At 36.3% G+C, this 17,472-nt stretch overlaps 1 protein-coding gene across 1 annotated transcript in view; it reads left to right on the forward strand.

Annotated features, from left to right (window-relative positions):
* LOC122717854 (small conductance calcium-activated potassium channel protein) overlaps positions 1-17,472 on the forward strand; it is a 222,800-nt gene that overhangs the window by 56,466 nt on the left and 148,862 nt on the right. Inside the window, exons 2-3 of the mRNA XM_043942301.1 lie at positions 8,953-9,461; positions 16,690-16,960. Coding sequence (XP_043798236.1) covers positions 8,998-9,461; positions 16,690-16,960 — 735 coding nt within the window. The 5' untranslated portion in view covers positions 8,953-8,997. The remainder of the gene's footprint in view (positions 1-8,952; positions 9,462-16,689; positions 16,961-17,472) is intronic.

Here is a 17,472-nt window from a genome sequence, read left to right on the forward strand (position 1 = left end):
CATTTATTTTTTTCCGCCGGTACGTTTATAGCCGCTTGGTGGTTGATCCATCGAAGGATATCGATTCACGTCGCGACTCCAATTTTTCATTGCTCTGTTCCTTCAATCGATTTAATCGGGCTGCAAGATAAATTCAGAATTTGAATACGTTGAACTCGTACGTATTAATTTGAAAAAGAAAAAAGGAACGAGCACAATGAAATTTTCCTAATTAGAATTAATCATTTCTAATATCTGATATTCGTTTTTTCGAGTGCTCTGTCTGTTCCTTCAATCGATTTAATCGGGCTGCAAGATAAATGTAGAATACGTTGAATTCGTATCAATTTGAAAAAAAGAGGAATGAACACAATGAAATCTTTCTAATTAGAATTAATCGTTTCTAATATCTGATATTCGTTCGTTTTTTCGAATGCTCTGTCGTGTTCTCTTCAATCGATTTAATCACAAGATAAATGCAGAATTTGAATACATCGAACTCGTATCAATTTGAAAAAAAAAAAAAAAAACGAGCACAATGAAATTCCTTCCTAATTACAATTAATCATTTCTAATATAATATTCGTTCGTTTTTTCGAGTGCATCGGAGACAAGGATAAAGAAAATCGTGTCAAAATTAAAAAAAAAAGAAATGTACAAATTCTGTTTCTTCCAATTCCAAGGATTCGACGGTAACTGAATTATCGAACTCGAAATGGAAAGCAATATATATGCGCGGATATGAACACGAAGAAGAGTACGAATGGAAAATACGAACGTTAGGATTTGATTCGATATTCGTTTCTGTTCCCCTCACTTGTCGATGAACAAGTGAGAGAGACCCAACGATTCTATCTCTAATCGGTAGAAATGTCGTTTCAGATTCGCGAGGACGAAAGGAGGAAGCGGCACGACTGTGTGCGCAAGAAACACGTTATCGGGTGAAATTCCACCGTCTTACATCCGGTTCTTCATCCGAGACTATTAGACACGATCGTATTCCATCGTTATCTACCCTCCTCTGTTCCCAACCAGCAACCCCTCGTCGCGCCCTCGTCTCTTCATTGGCAACCGTACGAAAGGATTTACTCCCCGAGACGTTGAGATTTTCTCGTCTTGAACCACGGGATTTCCTCCCCGTTTCTCAGACCTTTTTGACAAGTCTGACAAGGGTGTACGCTCGATCGGAAATAACTGATAAACTCGATGGAATTAAGAAGTTTCTTCCCTTAGAAAAAAATCGAGCGAGAAATTCGTTGATGGAATATTTTGGAAAATCCAGGGGAAATCCTTCTTTATCGCAAGTTGAACGATCATTGAAATCATTTTTACTTAGGATAATTTGTATATCTGTTCGTGAACAGATCGTTTTTAAATTTTCGTCTTTTCAAAGAAAGGAGGATTTTTATGACTCTGTGTTTTCAATCGAAGATTGAAAATATTTTGTCTCGATTTTTCGTCAACGAGTTTTCTATAATATATACATAGAGAGAGAGAGAGAGAGAGAGAGAGAGAGAGAGAGAGAGAGAGAGAGAGAGAGATTCATATTTTTCTCACCAATATTGACAAATATTGAGTGATACGTTCAAAGAAGACATCTTGTAGCGATATCTTGTAATTAATTTAAAATTATTCAGTATCTTTGTTATCTTCCAGGATGGCGTTAGTAAAACAATTTTTCTTCTCTGTCGCTTCATCGTTCCATCAAAATTAATTAATAATCCGTCGAGCGAGGTTAATCGAATCTCATTGTTCTCTGAAATTGAAATCCGACGGTCATAAGTCGATCGTCACGTAGAGTAATTTCTCTGTATATCAATCTTATCGCGAGCATCGTCTACATTAATAGCGATCTTCGTCATCGTTCACGAAGTTTCCTCGAAGTTTACACGAGTAAGCCCTGTTTAATGTACCTTTCGAACACCAAACTCGCTTCGATTCTCATCCTTAACTAAATAGGGATGCCAAGAGTTGTAGACTCGCCGAGTTATCGAACCTTTATCTTCATCGAAGGCGCAACACGTTTGGGCGGAGTCAATGGTACCTAATTAGAGCAACGAGCAGCAACCGGCTGAAACTCGGTGAAAAGTGCTCATTAACTGCGCACGCGGTTTTTCCTTCTTTTCTTTTTTTTTTTTTTTTTTTACAACCTACACCGATGACAGAATTTTTGCGAATCAGGGTCAAGAAATTTCCACACTTTTTTTTTTATTCGAGAATCCACTATATTTATTGATTTCAAAGTTCAAGTTTTAAAGTTTCTTCATTGTTTGCTTGTCGTGTTTATTAATTACAAATAATTTTTTCAATTTCAAATGAAATTTCTATAATTTCTCTCGATGATTTCATAAATAATATAAAAACGTTTTATATAAATAATTTAATAATCGGTAAAACGATTTCTCCAAGCTTAATAATCGGAGTAATGGCATCGATCAAGGATGAACGTAAGAACAGGCGAGATCTTGGGTTGGGTCGATAAAGCAAGTGTCGATAAATCAACAGCAAAGAAGTAAATCGCGGATCAACGTCTCTCGAAGATCCTCGAAACCTCGAAGGCCGTTCTTTCGCTATTCTAATTAATAGACGAGGCGGGCGAACGAGACGGCTTCAAACACGACATCCAAGTGCGCCGCTGCCGCCTGTCCTTCGCGTTTACATGTCCCAATTCCATAATGCCTCGGAGAAGGACCATCCAAGAATACTTCTGGGCTTCAAGGCGAATTAAATCGACCCGTTTCAGCGATTAATTTCTCACTTCTCTGGCTCATCGGTCGCCAAACACTTTGCCACACGGAAGTACGGAGGGGGCTTTGGGAATGATGCTGGAACTTTAAACGATTATTTGCGCTGTGGGTATAATGATGACAAGGATGATAAAATCGGTGAAGGAGGAGGAGATTTTTACTAACTTGAGTAATATTACTTATAATAATATTTCATATATTTTTTTCAAATTTTAGAATTAATCGAGAATTAGAGAAAGGAAGGAAAAAACTTGGAAAATAGAGCGAATTTCAATTTCTGAATAGTAGATTTAACGTGACCACCTACAGAAACGCGGGATACAAAGTTTAGAAATTTGACAGTCGATCTTCAAATGTTAAACTATTCGATTTGTGTAACTGGGATACAAGCTCCCTAGCTCCCATTGTTCCTCGCTCAGCCAGCGCAACATCCTTTAACGACGAAACCAATATCGAACCCTACCCTTTCCTCTCTCGACCAAAGACCTTTGACCTTCCACCACCCAAATTCATTCCATTCGAAATGTAAAGGGCCGAATCAACGAATCTCTTTCGCTCGAAACGAAGAATATTCTAATCAAATGATCATCTCTTTTCTCAAAGAGCGAAACAAAGATGCCACACGTTGCCAAAAGGTATATACGTATTTTTATTAATTATGATGTTGAATCTTGTCACGAGGTGCGAATGTGTGATAGTAAATTATATGTGATTGTTTTTCGCAGTATGTTAATTCGTTGATCGAATAATGCTTCGACGATGATTTGTATTTACTAAACTACTCGTTCATCCTCTTCGAAGAAATACGCCATGGAATTAATAATAATACACACTTGCGTAAATATACAGAAAGCTATTTTCGCGACTGTGTCGAGGATAAACACGAGAGATCGACACGGTTTCGACGTTGTTCCTAATGCGTACGGCTTCGTATTTGTGATAATATTATAAACAGAGGAACGTTTCCACGGGAACTGTCACCAGTTCTGTCGCTTCTGTGTTCCGGGACAAAAGGCGAAGAAGATCGTCGACGCGAATGCGGGGCTTCTTGTATTTTTTCTCGCGGAGCGATAAGGGAGGTAAGAAAAGGATGTAAAATAAGTTTCAATGGCGAACAACGCGCCTTTCTCTCTTTCCGTTTTTTTCCTGTTTTCCGCGAAAACAGAGAATTTCGAAGGAATTTTTTACTTCTTTTGTCGAGAATGTAGGTGTTCGGTATTTTCGATCGATAAAAAGGGAAAATTTTGAGTTTACGACAAGATTGCTTGGCGTTTTAAGAAGTTTAACTGGACGAGACGATTTTCTTCGATTTTTTCCTTCTCTAGTTACATTGCTAAGTCCAAAGAAAAGTAGAAAATGAAAAATGGTGAAATGAATTTGGTTGTATCACAAATTATTTAAAAAAAGTATACATTTAATTTATTTGTTTACGATTTAACAAAATGTGAGTTATTGATTTTCGAATAAGAGAGAAATAATTTTGAATTTTTCGAAAATTCTCATTAAATTCTCGATATTTTCAATATATTGAAAAATTTGTTACTTAATAATACTTCTATGTAAAATGTATATAATATTTGTTATGAATTATTTATTCCATTTTTTTCATACATTAATAAATAATTTAAAAGTACTTTTCGAGGGACAAAAGCGATGTCTAAGAAGAGATTGATCGTTATTCAAAAAAAAGCCGCGCGTTAATTTATGCAAAATTCTTTTCATAAATTAACACGACGAAATTAGTTCTCCAACAGAATCTCGAATTCGTAGAAGAATTTTTTTCAAATTAACGAGCAATAATCAATCCCATTCCATTGTATGATATTTCATCCTATTGACTTTCGCCGAAACGAATTCCAATTAACAAGTGAAACAAATAACGACAAGTGAAACCTCGTTATAAAGTTTCCACTGTATTTTCGTCGAGATAATATACCGTATTTCGAATGGAGGATGGATTTTCGTGGATTTCTTCCGCGAGCGAGGAAGAAGTTCGAGTAGTAGTAGCTTTACTATCGTTCAAAATCACTTTACATCCCTGGCTGTAAAGGGATTCGAACAATTTTATAGAGGAAGCCTTAAGTCGTTGTTCGCGTGTGCAAGCGCTCGTTGGAGCTCGTGTTTGGTTGTGTAGACATTTATGAGTTGGACCGTATATCTCACGAGTATCATATCAGTTTGATTGGTCGGTCGATCTTTCGTTTCCATTGCTGCGAAGGCATGGATATTGACCGTGTAAAATACATATATCGAGGATTAACTTTAACCCCTTGCGGCGAGTTTTGGTAGAAAGGTAAAAAAAAAAAAAAAAAAAAAAAGGGCGCGTGAGAGTTCGATTTTATTTGCACAGGCGTATCTGTTTTTTTGTTGCGCGTTTGTTGCGGATTTGATTTGATTATTGTGGAAACCGTGGATATACCGTTGCAAAGGAAGAATATCGATTGAAAAAAAAAAAAATTCTTTTCAAAAGTTGAATTCAATCTTTTAGAATGGATTCGGGAAATTTTTTGAATACGTCTCGATCATTGTATATAAATATTATTTATAAAGAAATAATTCAATTTGTTAATTTTTAATTCGAGTCTTTTTGAACTTATTTACTTAGACCCGTAAATTATTCTTCTAATTATAGAAAAATAAACTCTATACGTGTTCGTTTTTAAAAAAAATGGAAATTATTCTGCAGTTATGTCGCTTTCCAAAAAAAACGTGTTTTTCATACACGTTTCTCGTTGTACAAGCACATTCTACCATATTTCCTAATTATTTCGGTGTTCATGTGTCTTTCGGCACTTGTCTAAATTCGTGGATTTCATGGAGGCAATTTCGCACCGTCCACTTTCCTCTCCTCGTCTTTTATTACCTACCGCGTCTCCATTAAATTTTAATTTATTATCCGCGAGGGAGAGGGCTGTATCCGTATTTTAAAGCTATCAAGGGTGAAGGGATTTCGCGTTCATTTGGGAGGATTGAAGACGTTTACTCGTCCATCCTCATCGCGCACTCTTTCATCCAGTGGGAAAATAACTTTCTTCGAGGATGAAATGGAAATGCGTCGGAAAAGGTGCTTACGAACTTACCACGCATTTGCTGTTGCATCATGCAGCTGCAAATACAACGAGGCTTTTTTTTTGTGTCTTTTTTTTTTTTTTTATTTTTTTGCTAAAAGCTTTCTACAAGCTGCTCTCTCTCTCTCTCTATATATAGATATAGATATAAGGTATTCTAATATTTGTTGTGAGTAAAATTTAATGATAAAAATACGCGTGTTAAATTTAAAATGGAATTCATTCTTACAAAATGAAAATACTTTCAAACTTTCAAAATTTATCTTTCTTCTTTAATTTTTTAACACTGAAGAATTATTTTTCTAGAATTGTATAATTTATATCATTTATAAATATACTTTGAGGTGTTCTATACCTCACAAAATTGTATAGAAAGAATACTGAAAGTTTGAATATGAATTTCACCCCCGTCAAAAAGATCCCTTCGTTCGTTACGCTATATAAACTTTCAACGATTAAAAAAATTAATTGAATTTCTCTACAAAATATTTGTTCACGCTAAATACGAGGAATATTGGATTTTTCAGGATAAGTGCGACGATTGTTTAAGGTGAAAAGCTATAGAACTGGCGAAAAGTTCGAAGGTTCAGAGATTCATGACATTTTGAAACTGTACGAAAGCCCGGTTTAATTATTAGATCTATCTGGATCGGTACTAAATAAAACCACCTCCATGGTTGGAACATGGAAACGTTTATTCATTGGTTGCTCGAGGTTTTTGGCGACCGACGTGACGCTATCGGCCAAGATTTGAAACGGTCGTACGTTTTCAGCGCGTCCCGTTAAACACAGAAAATATATAGAAGCGATTTTCGAGATAAGCTGTTCAAATTTCGACGTGATTAATAGGGAGAAGTGATTCAATTGATATCAATATTGGAAAGTATAAATAGAGAAAGTCTTTAATTTATATTTGTATAAAAGAATTTTTATATTTTTAGCAAAATATTCCATTTGTATGAGAATGGAAATTAATATTTTTATGAGTTACATGAGAATAAAAGGTATTAGAATTGGAATACTATGTAAAAGACAAGAAAAATAACTTCAAGATTCTTAAATGGAATGAAGTTTGTTCAAAGTAAGTATTACAAATTATATAGATTTTTTGTGAAAACAATATTTTTCTTTAATGGAAGAAATGTTTTGCAATAGATTAAACGATGGAATTAATATAAATCCATGGAATTAAAAGTGTGGTAAAAAATTTTATTAGCATCTGGAGTTCAATTTATCTTACGAAATTAAATAACACTTTCAAACAAACTTTTGTAATTGAACAATTTTTACAATCAAGAAAATAATTATTTAATTTACGTGGATTCCGTAAATTTTTCACTTTCACTTTCTCATCGATTATGTTGCAGAAACAAAGGCGCAATAATTACAATTTACAAGAATAGTAATTTCACGCCGTATCCCCCTGTATCTGATATTAAAATTAATTCAAGGACGGATTAAACGCGACCCAAGTGTAATATTACACCCAGTTAGCATCCAGGTATTTTATCGAATGATGAAAAATATAATTCTCATTAATATTCCCTGCAAATTCGAGGTAAAGGGAATCGTTCAATTTCATTTTTCTTCAAATCTATCACGTTCGAATTTGCGCGCGGTCAGCAATCGACATCTGTACAAATTGCGGTTGCATCTCTGGTCGGCCATTGCGAAATAGCTCGCAGTTTTTTCAGAGACTGATGGACGAAAAAAAAAAAAAAAAAAGAAAAAAGAACCCAGACTATTCTGGTCCATCCATTATTCCTCATTTACGTTCTCCGAATTGAAGGGAAACCCGAATTTCATTTCCATGATTCGATCTCGGCCCATGCTACATGTTGATGAAATTTTGCTCTTCTTTTCTCCTCGAATACGCTCTGTTACTTTTGCCCAGAATTAGAATTTTCAATTTCGACCGTCGTTCCGGAAGAACAATAGGATATAATTTGGTTTCTTATTTATACTACGTTTTAAAATTAAAAATTTTTGAAAATTTTTAATAATGGGATTTGAAGAAGAAAAAAAGAAAACACGAGACAGAGGATTTTAATAAAATAGAGTTGCGTGAAAACAATATAGGATTCTATCGAGAATTTTAATGAATAAAATTTTTGAACGAAAAACATATGATTCGAGAATAAAAACTTTTACGTTGATACTTAAAAATCTTTTGTTTAATTTAATTAATTCTAAATTTAATTCGAAGGAATTAGACACGAGAACGATACTTTTAAACCGGTGAAAATCTTTTGGAAGAGGGGATTAAAAAATTTTCAATTTTGCGTTGAATGAAAGAATAACTGGATATTATTCGGATATTAACATAAGAGTTAAATAACACGAGGTTTTATTCACGATTGTAATTCCGGTACAGTTACCAGAGTTTAAACCGTCGTATTTAACGAGAAATCGAGTAAGCCAGACTTGTGAGTTTTAACGCGAGGGAACTGGAACGAGAACGAGTGACAGGCGGATAAATCTGCGCGAGCGAGTAAACGAGGGAGCGAAAATGACGAATTTCACGACGAGGCGGTCTCGAAGAGTCAAGGACCGTTTCGTTTGAAGCCAACGACACGTCCAATCGGTTGTCGATACTCGAAGGGTATTTACGTACCTCTGCACAGCGGCTTCGTTCATCCATGTTGAAAATCAATATTCACACGTGGCTTGGAAATTTGGCTGGAAACATTGATCCTTGGATTTCCTCTGAATTTTACAAAGATTTTCAATCCACGTACTTTTCGTAGGACGATTTTTAATGAACAGGAAATCAATGGAGATGAAAACGAATTACTTTGAACCACATTGCGTGCACGTGGCGTGGAAAGTAACGCGATAAATCATTTTAATTTAATCTCGACCCTAGCCAATCTTACAAATTTATCTTTTTCACATATATTCTCCAATCTTTCCTCGATAAATCCTTATTCATTTGCTGTAAAGTAAAATTAGATTGCGAAAATTTGTATATCTCAGCTGCTTAAAACTTTCATTTACAAATACCGATACCTTAACAACATTAAAATTGCGAAATTAGGAATTATCGTGACCAACGTTGCTCGCTTTCAAAGCGATTCCCAAAGCGCGAAGAATGGAGCATTTTAGAACCCGAAGTAAGATAATATCCATCCTAAAACGATTCGCGTTGGTTGTTGCAGGAAATGGCCACGTGACGCGACGACAGAAAGGAAGCCGGGCGCAAGATGAACACGAACGGGAATGTCGGCTCGCAAGAGGGTGGGAACGGTACCGATTACGGCTCGAGCGAGGAGACGGCCGCCCTGCTGAGCAGGGCGCCACCCCCGCCGGTCGTTGTTGCCGCGGCGTCTCAGGGCAAGCCGGTGCTCACGCGACAGGATCGGGCAACCTTTTTGGTTGCCTCGCCACAATTGTCCGTCTCGGGGCTCGGCGGCTCCGAGGAGAGCGGCACCACCGAGGATCCGGCCACGAGATCGGTACCGGACATCGAGCTGTATTGCAGGCTCGACGGCGAGGCGCAGCAACCGCAGCCGCAGCCGCCGCAGCCGCAGCCGCAAGCGCAGCAAACGATCATAGCTACCGTGGGTTACAGGAGCCGGCAGCCTTCCCACCAGCACAGATGTCGCTGCGATCGTAGAGACTCGTTGGCCCCTTCTTCGGCGCTCCATCTGGCGAGGAGCGTGTCAAGGTAAGGGAAATGTTTCTTTCCTTTTTCTTTTCTTTTTTTTATTTTTATCCTCGGTGTTGGCGTAAAGTGAATGATAAATATCTTTATCCGTATGTGTATTTTTATTGCACGAGCGAGAATGATCGTGGGATTGATTGTAGATATATAGGTTAGGTTGATCTAATTTGAATTTAATGAAATTGGTAATTGACTTGCGTGACTGTGAAGTTAGAAAAATAATGGAAACAAACGCGAATTTATAAAAATAATTTTAATTAGTAAAGATGGGTAAAAATTCATGTTAGAAATTCACGTTATATGAATATATATCGATTATGTTAGAACCATTGAATGAATTATAAAATATTATGATTGTGGAGAAATTAGATGATTTCAGTTTTACTTGCTCATTAAAAGCATCCCAATATATTCATTGGCTCATTGTGGTTGATCGAGTCAAAAGTTAAATCCTCAATTCAACTCGATTACGAAACACGGGAATATTGGGTAACCATAACGGGGAAGTTTGAATTTATATGTAACTGGCGAAGTTCAGAAACTTCGCCTTCAAATTCAAGACGAGTTGAAGAAGAGTCGAGACTCGTAATTTCCAGGATATTACACGACTCCCAACGGTTTCAAGTTAACGCCTCATCTAGATTACGAGCTACTGTTTATCAGATCTTTTAATATCCTCTCAAAGTCGTGAACAATGAATTAACGCGGAACGTAATTTGGGCGGATTATCATCCACCCAAGAAAATGATATATTTTCTCTGAAAATTTAGTTACAGGTTCATCCCCTTTCTGTAGTTAGCTATCTCGGCCGCCATAATTCCGAAAAGGGCTTCGCTCGCGAAGGTCTCTGATACAATGTTAAACCCACGACCTCGTTTCAGAATTGGCCACGATCTACTAACCCCTATCACCAGTATTTTATTCTCTAATTGCAAATTCATGGTAAATTCTACTTCTTTTTTTTCTTTTTTTTTTTTTATATATATCTGTTACATAATATGCAATAGAGAGAAAAGAAGCATATCGTGTGTCCGAACTGTATCTGATATTCGTAGAAATTTGTGCAATTTGTGTAATTGGTATAATAGCTGGATTGTATTTATGCGAAGTACAAATCTGATATTCTTCGGATATTTTCTAGCTAGATGTGTACGTCAGAGATTCAATACGAAATAAATTCCATCTATATTTAAGAAACGACTTGTTGAGTAAACTAAAAAAATTATAATTTTTTAATTAAACAATATTTTCTGCTTTCAAGACAAAAAGATCAATCGAAAAATACAAATAATTATAAAATACGATCGCACATTGAAGGATGAATTCACCAATTCTTTCAAAATACATTTTCAAATTAATTGGAAACCAAACTGTGTATAACATCATTGTTCAATATGAAGAACGCACAAAGAACAGAAAAGATCGTAAACTGTATTAATTTTCCCGTTCCATTCGAGGAGCATCGAGGCAACGTCATTTAATCAATAGATAATTTACGATCGACGATAATTTTGTTTATTCACTTGCAACAATTTGCATCAACAATCGAATCATCGACGTAACATCACCTATCTCTATTTCGAGCTGATTATATATCCTTCAACGGCCATTTCACGCCATTTCCAACCGGCTGAAACTCTATTCACGATATGGTATCCTTCTTTTTTTTCATCATTTCTCATTTTTCTCTTTGCGAGAAACGTATCCTTTTGTCGTCGATGAAAATTCGAAAAAAATTCAAGAAAGATCCATCATCCCGTCGATTTTTCCTTCGACCGTTTCACATGACTTTCTGACGATTTCTCGAGCGCAAATAGCGTGAAATTTGTCGATATATCCCGACAATTCCTTTCAAGAATTCGTCTTTATATGTCGTGTCTTATAACTCTTAGATGAAATAATACGTACGTATAAAATAAGTACGTGAAATACTTGAGAAATTTTGGGAAAACTTGAAAAGAATCAGTCTTTACGATAAGATTATTCTTTGTTTTAGATCTTTCTGCGTTTGAAAATCGTAGGTGAGAAAATTCTTTTTCTTTCTTTCGTGACAGAAAAAAATATATAGATGTTTATTATTAAAAAATAATATGTATTTGCGTGCTCGCGTTTTATCATGTTTTTCACGTTTCATTTTCACAGTAATGCTTCCTTCGCCGTGGTTAAAAAAAAGCAAGCTGAAGTAATCTTGTTCTCCATCAAGATACTCGAGGAAGGTGCGATAATTGGCCACTTATTCTTTATATCAGGCCCGGCAATTTAGTTTGAAATCACGCTGTACACCATTCTATCCTTGGCAAAATGTTTCCTCCTTTCTTTTCTTATACTCTTCACAATCATCTTCCGAAAAGTACGAAAACTGGTTCGCAATTTTTTCCCTCGTGACCCGAACTCTGTTGGGCGAAAACGACCTCGCGCGAGTTTCCGCTCTTGAAACCGTCGGCCGAAATCCAATTCCTGAGACAACACGGGATCTCGATTCTTGGAGACAACGAACTTCTTTCATTTTAAGGGGGGGGCCAGGAAATTGGAGTGTGCCTCCTCGAGATAAGAATACGAGATAAGAATACGAGATAAGAATACTTCGGCTATGCTCTCTCGCCCTCTTCGCGTTATCCATCGAGAATCGATCGTCCCGTGTATCGAAAGGATAATCGTTTCTAAAATGAAAATTCTGAGTATCTATTACTGTTATCTACGCGCCACTTTATACCTGGATCTGGCTATGGTTGAAGATCGCGGAACCAATTTTGCTTGGGAAATGGACTCGTTTTCGAGACGAAGATTGAAATATAATTTCCTTGTGAGGAAGTTACGTTGACTTGTTTGCAAGTTTCACGATTCGACAGGAGATTATTCGGATATAAGAATGATTCTTTCGATAGCGAGAGTATGCATCAAGGTATTGAATCTTTTGAAAGTTGAAAAACACATTTTTCCATTTAATAGAATTGAGAGAAAAGAGAGAGAGAGAGAGAGAGAGAGAGAGAGAGAGAGAGAGAGAGAGAGAAATAGAGAAGAAAATTCCGTAATAATTCTAAATATGGAAAGAAAGAAATTTGAATATTGAATCAGAATTTCGATTAAATCGATAATTTTTCCATTTATAATTGTTCAAGACAAAGATAAAGTATAACATAGAATACTTTGTAAACTTTTGTAAACTCTTGACTTTTGATTCAAAGTGTGGAAAAGTCAAGCTTAAGAACGCTATATTCAAAAGGAAACTCTTTAAAGCATCGAGAAACTCTGTTGTGCGGATATATAACGGATAGGACGTATTTTTCAATTTTCAACAGTTCGAATTCGAAAGAAACTTGGAACATATGACAGGTGGCCGTGAATCATTATAAATTAATCCTATTAAACGGAGTCTCTGGTTGTTCGGAGACGGTAGCATTATTCCCAACGACGCACGAAGTTGTCGGGCGGGATGCCATGCTAAAGATTTATGGATAAGGCGTCTGCGAAGGGACCAGTCGAAACCCAGAGAGCATGGAATTTTCATTGGGACAGCATATGGCCTCGAATATAATATCCGAAAGGGGTTAGACGAGAGCTTTCGAGAGCACCACCCAGGTCCAGCAAAGGATAAAGCTGGCTCTTCGTTCCTCTGAAATTCTTCGTAAAGTGCCACTCTTCCTTAGACCACGAGGAAATTGAAATAAATGGCTTGACACTTGCACGTTACACTTTTACACGAAAGATTTTCAAGCTCTAAGGAAATATATGGAATTACTAAAATTATTAATAAAAGAAAAAGAAAAAGAAAAATATATGGAATGTGAAATATATGGAATGAAAGAAAGTTGAAGCTTAATTTTCCAATTACGCACCTACGTATTAGTCAATTGATAAAAAACATTGGAAATACATTGGAAGATTAAAATTACTGCGCATTAGAAATGCCTGTATGTAAACAAAAATTGATCAAAGCTCTCTACAAACGCTTGATCGAACGAATAATTTATTATTTTTTTGGTATCTGAAATATAGCCAAATTATTTTATCATCCTCTACGTGTGATCTAATTTATCTCCTGTAACAAAATAAATATATCCAAGATAATATCAAAAAAGTTACTCAAGAAAGAAAATTCTGAGAGATTCGCCTCTAGAGAAATCAGATCTTCGGTCCGACAAACTCGGACCAAATGTTAAACCACCTACGTTTTCACGTGTATCAAATTCGCCCAAACTTTTTCATGCAAATATATCCACCTCTGCGTTTTCCACACAACAACGAATCTTCCAAATGTCTGCTGTACGATTGAAATTGGTGTAGAACTCGTTCGCAGACTGCGAATTCTGCGAATTGGAATTTCGCGATTCTAATTTCGTTCGGACGATAAAGCGACTCGTGGTCAAAATTGGAGTCGCGTTCATTTCCCGTTTAATGGCGTTCGAGTAAAGTAGCGATTGGCAAGCGTCATAATCGCGTTATTTCGTGTGCATAGGATCTATTGACATCGAATGCTTTGACGTTTCGCTTAGCCAGAGTTAACGATACCTCGAGGCAATTCTCTCTCTTTGCATCGACAACCAGTTCGAACCAGAGACCCCGGTCACGAAGATGGTGGACAAAGGATATTCCAAAGGATTGTCGCGGCATAACTGGAGCACATTCTCAAAATCGAATTAGCTATCTCGGTGAAGCGACGCTCCTTTTTCTTCGTTCTTTTTCCTTTTTCCTCTTCACTCTTGTTACTATTATTACTCACTGTCGTGTACGGTTTGTTATCGGGCATCAAGTTAATGAAATTAGAGCGAGTTAATGTGTATCGTCTTTAATTGGAGATTAAAAAGAAACGATCGTGGTTGTAATTGTGTTAATTGTCGCGGATATAAAAACGAATAGATACTTTTTTTTTTATTTTTAAATTAAATTTCAGAATATTATGCCATTTAGATGTTTGGATGTTGTTGGAGGATCTTTTTGATGAAATTTTCGTCAAAATTTATATATTGGATTTCTTTCAAATGACAAATTTGTTCGAATTATTGATATTTTCATTAAATTTTGATTTACGAAAGAAAGACACTTAAATCGCAAATATTTATTCGCAACGTTCCGTAATTTCAATGTTTCATTGTTAAAGGCGTTTCATTTAATTACTCCAATTAAATTCGAACTTGATACGACGTTTCGTATGCGCCAATTACGTATCTCATTCATCTCTGATTCAACTTAGAACCAGAACTTCTTCTGTCCCTACATTTTCTTATTTGCAAATTGACATTTACATTTACACAGAGAGCTTGGTAAAATAGTAAATAGTACCAATCACGAACGGATTATTGCAAATTAATTTATGAACAATGAAACATTCAAATCTTCATACACTGGTGGAATCAACTAAATAAATCTCTCGATGTTTACCACAAGGAATGGTAAAATTACATGAGGAAATTAGTATAAAGGAATAATAAAGGAAGAATCGTCGCCTATTTCGAACCAACTCAAATGACAGATTTGAATTCTTCTCGATGCAGATGTGACGATTGTGATCGATCCCAATCATGCACCGTGCCGATTGTCAGCTGTACAATATGTCACTGGCATTGCTCAAATTAACACGCATACCCATGTATCTATCTATCTATATATATATATTGAATATATTACGTATATAGACAATGGATTGGAAGTGATATAGTTCCATTGACATCCATGTATTTACCAGTCGCATAAGATAATTAACTTCCAATACCGAAACTGACGATATAGTCCTTTGTCCGCCCAATGAAATTTCATTAATGCAATAACGATTGATATATATATATATATACTGAAATATTTATAATAATATGTTCTTGTGGAATGGCAGCGTGGAGTAATATTATAATGGAATTCGTAATCAAAATGAAAGGATATTTTACTCTTGTAACGAGAACAGATTATGGTGATTATAAATGGGACGTTGAATAATTCGACTCTTAGTAACGAGATATGATGATGATTAGATTTCTGAGAAAGCCTCGGATACGATCTGATAGGATTTAATTTCTGGTAATTATTGAGAGAGAGAGAGAGAGAGAGAGAGAAAGAGAGAGAGAGAGAGAGAGAGAGAGAGAGAGAGAGANAGAGAGAAAGAGAGAGAGAGAGAGAGAATTCTTTTTTTTTAAGAATAAGGTATTGGAAGGATAGTAAAGTTTTAACAAGAATTTTAACAAGAAAAAGTTTTTGATTGGTTCCAACGTGTGAATTGAGAATTAAGGAATATTTTTTAGATTGTATCTAGTATATTTTTTCTTATTTATTATCGTTTCTCTTTTTTATTTGCAAATAATATAGGATGTTAGTATTGTATAGATTTTCTTATTGATTGATTATCACGTTTCAGAGGGAAACTTGAAAATCTAATCTCAAAACTTACAAACTCGATATCCTATCTATTTCTCAATTAAATTTTTATTGTTAATTAACATCGGAAAATAAATTCGGAGAGAAAATTCTAGGAAGATCAGGCTATTCTAATAGTTATACTATTTGTTGTTACACTTCCAGAAATAATTTTTGTTTAATTTGTAAAAATATGTAAGAACGAGTTGTGTCTACCGGTTTGAGGGCAACACACTCTAAGATATTTTAGGTTTACGACTTCTGGTAAACGACAGAAGAAAAGGAAAAGCCAAAAATATATAACCCGTGTCGAAATGTCTTAACCTTCCGCGAAATCTCTAAGTCGAGGTCATCCTATTATTATCCTAGGTTTGCTCTTATCTTAAACGTTTCATTTCTTTTTTCACATCTCTTCCACAAATCCACGATCTAGTGCCAAAGTAATTTTTCTATAAAAGAGGAAAAAATATAAGAAAATTCTATATAAGAATTTAAGAATAATAGAATTTCAATATCGTAGATTTCAACACATATAATTTTCGAAAATATTCAGAAAAAAATGGAATTTCAAAATCTTATCGAATTCTCAGATTATCTAATCTCGATCAAATGTAATAAAACTATATATAATCTTCAAAAGATAAAAAGAATAATAATAATAATATTTCAATCGCTGTTATTTCAAAGTATAACACAATTAAAGAGTATTCGGTAAAAAATAAAATATAAAAATTTTCCACACGAAAAACACGATCTGTTTCCAAAGATCTACTTTTACTGGGAAAATTGCTGCATGAGATTGTCACCGATTTGATTTCAACCGGATGTTAGATCGATCCAGGATTAATCGAGCTCAATCGATAACACATGCGACACCTGTGTGTTCCAGGGAGAGCGTGAAGAGCGGCCACCACTGTTGCCCTTGCCAGGCGCCTCCGCCTCCGGTTCTGGTCACAACGTCCCCCAGCGCGCGCATAATACGGCAGAGCTCGCAACCGGAAGCGTCAGCGTGCTGTTGTTCCGGATGTTGTTGCCCGTTGCACACGGCCACGGCGCCGAGTGCTGCCTCCTTGCGGCAGCTGCGCGAGCCAGGCGACGGAATTGCCGGCATCGCGGCCGACTCGTTGCGGATCAATGGAGGGATTCGACAATTCCGGCAGGTAAGCGGGGCATCTCCCCCCTCCGATCTATTACGAATTAGAACCGATCGAACGAAAAAAAGAAAAAAAAGGCTTTTTTCGTTCAAGTGTTTGGCACATCATCACATTTTGCACGTGCACCGTGTCAGCGCGTCCCATGGTCAGTCAGTTCAGTACATACATTATTATTATAGATCCATCCACTTGGATTGCACACCCTCTCTCCTCCCTCCCCTCGCGTTCATCCCTTTGTGTACACGTTTATCATGCTTTCTCATGAAGGGGCGAGAAGGAAATCCGGATGCCTAATTCCACTTTCGAGATTGTTTTAAAGCGGGTATTATGGGGTTGGTGCGTGGGGGATATTATGAATCTTATGGATGGGCTGGAAGGAAAGGATAACGGGAGTTTAAGACAGATTTATGGAGGGCGGTGTGCAGGAGGGAGTCTCGTTCCATCGGACTCGTATCGGTAGATTGGTTAAAGTGATTTATTTTTGGTAATGGTAGATTAATCGAACTTACGATGGATCG

This window comes from Apis laboriosa, unplaced genomic scaffold (assembly GCF_014066325.1).
Source record: "Apis laboriosa isolate Shangri-la unplaced genomic scaffold, ASM1406632v1 scaffold5_cov152, whole genome shotgun sequence".
Lineage (NCBI taxonomy): Eukaryota > Metazoa > Arthropoda > Insecta > Hymenoptera > Apidae > Apis > Apis laboriosa.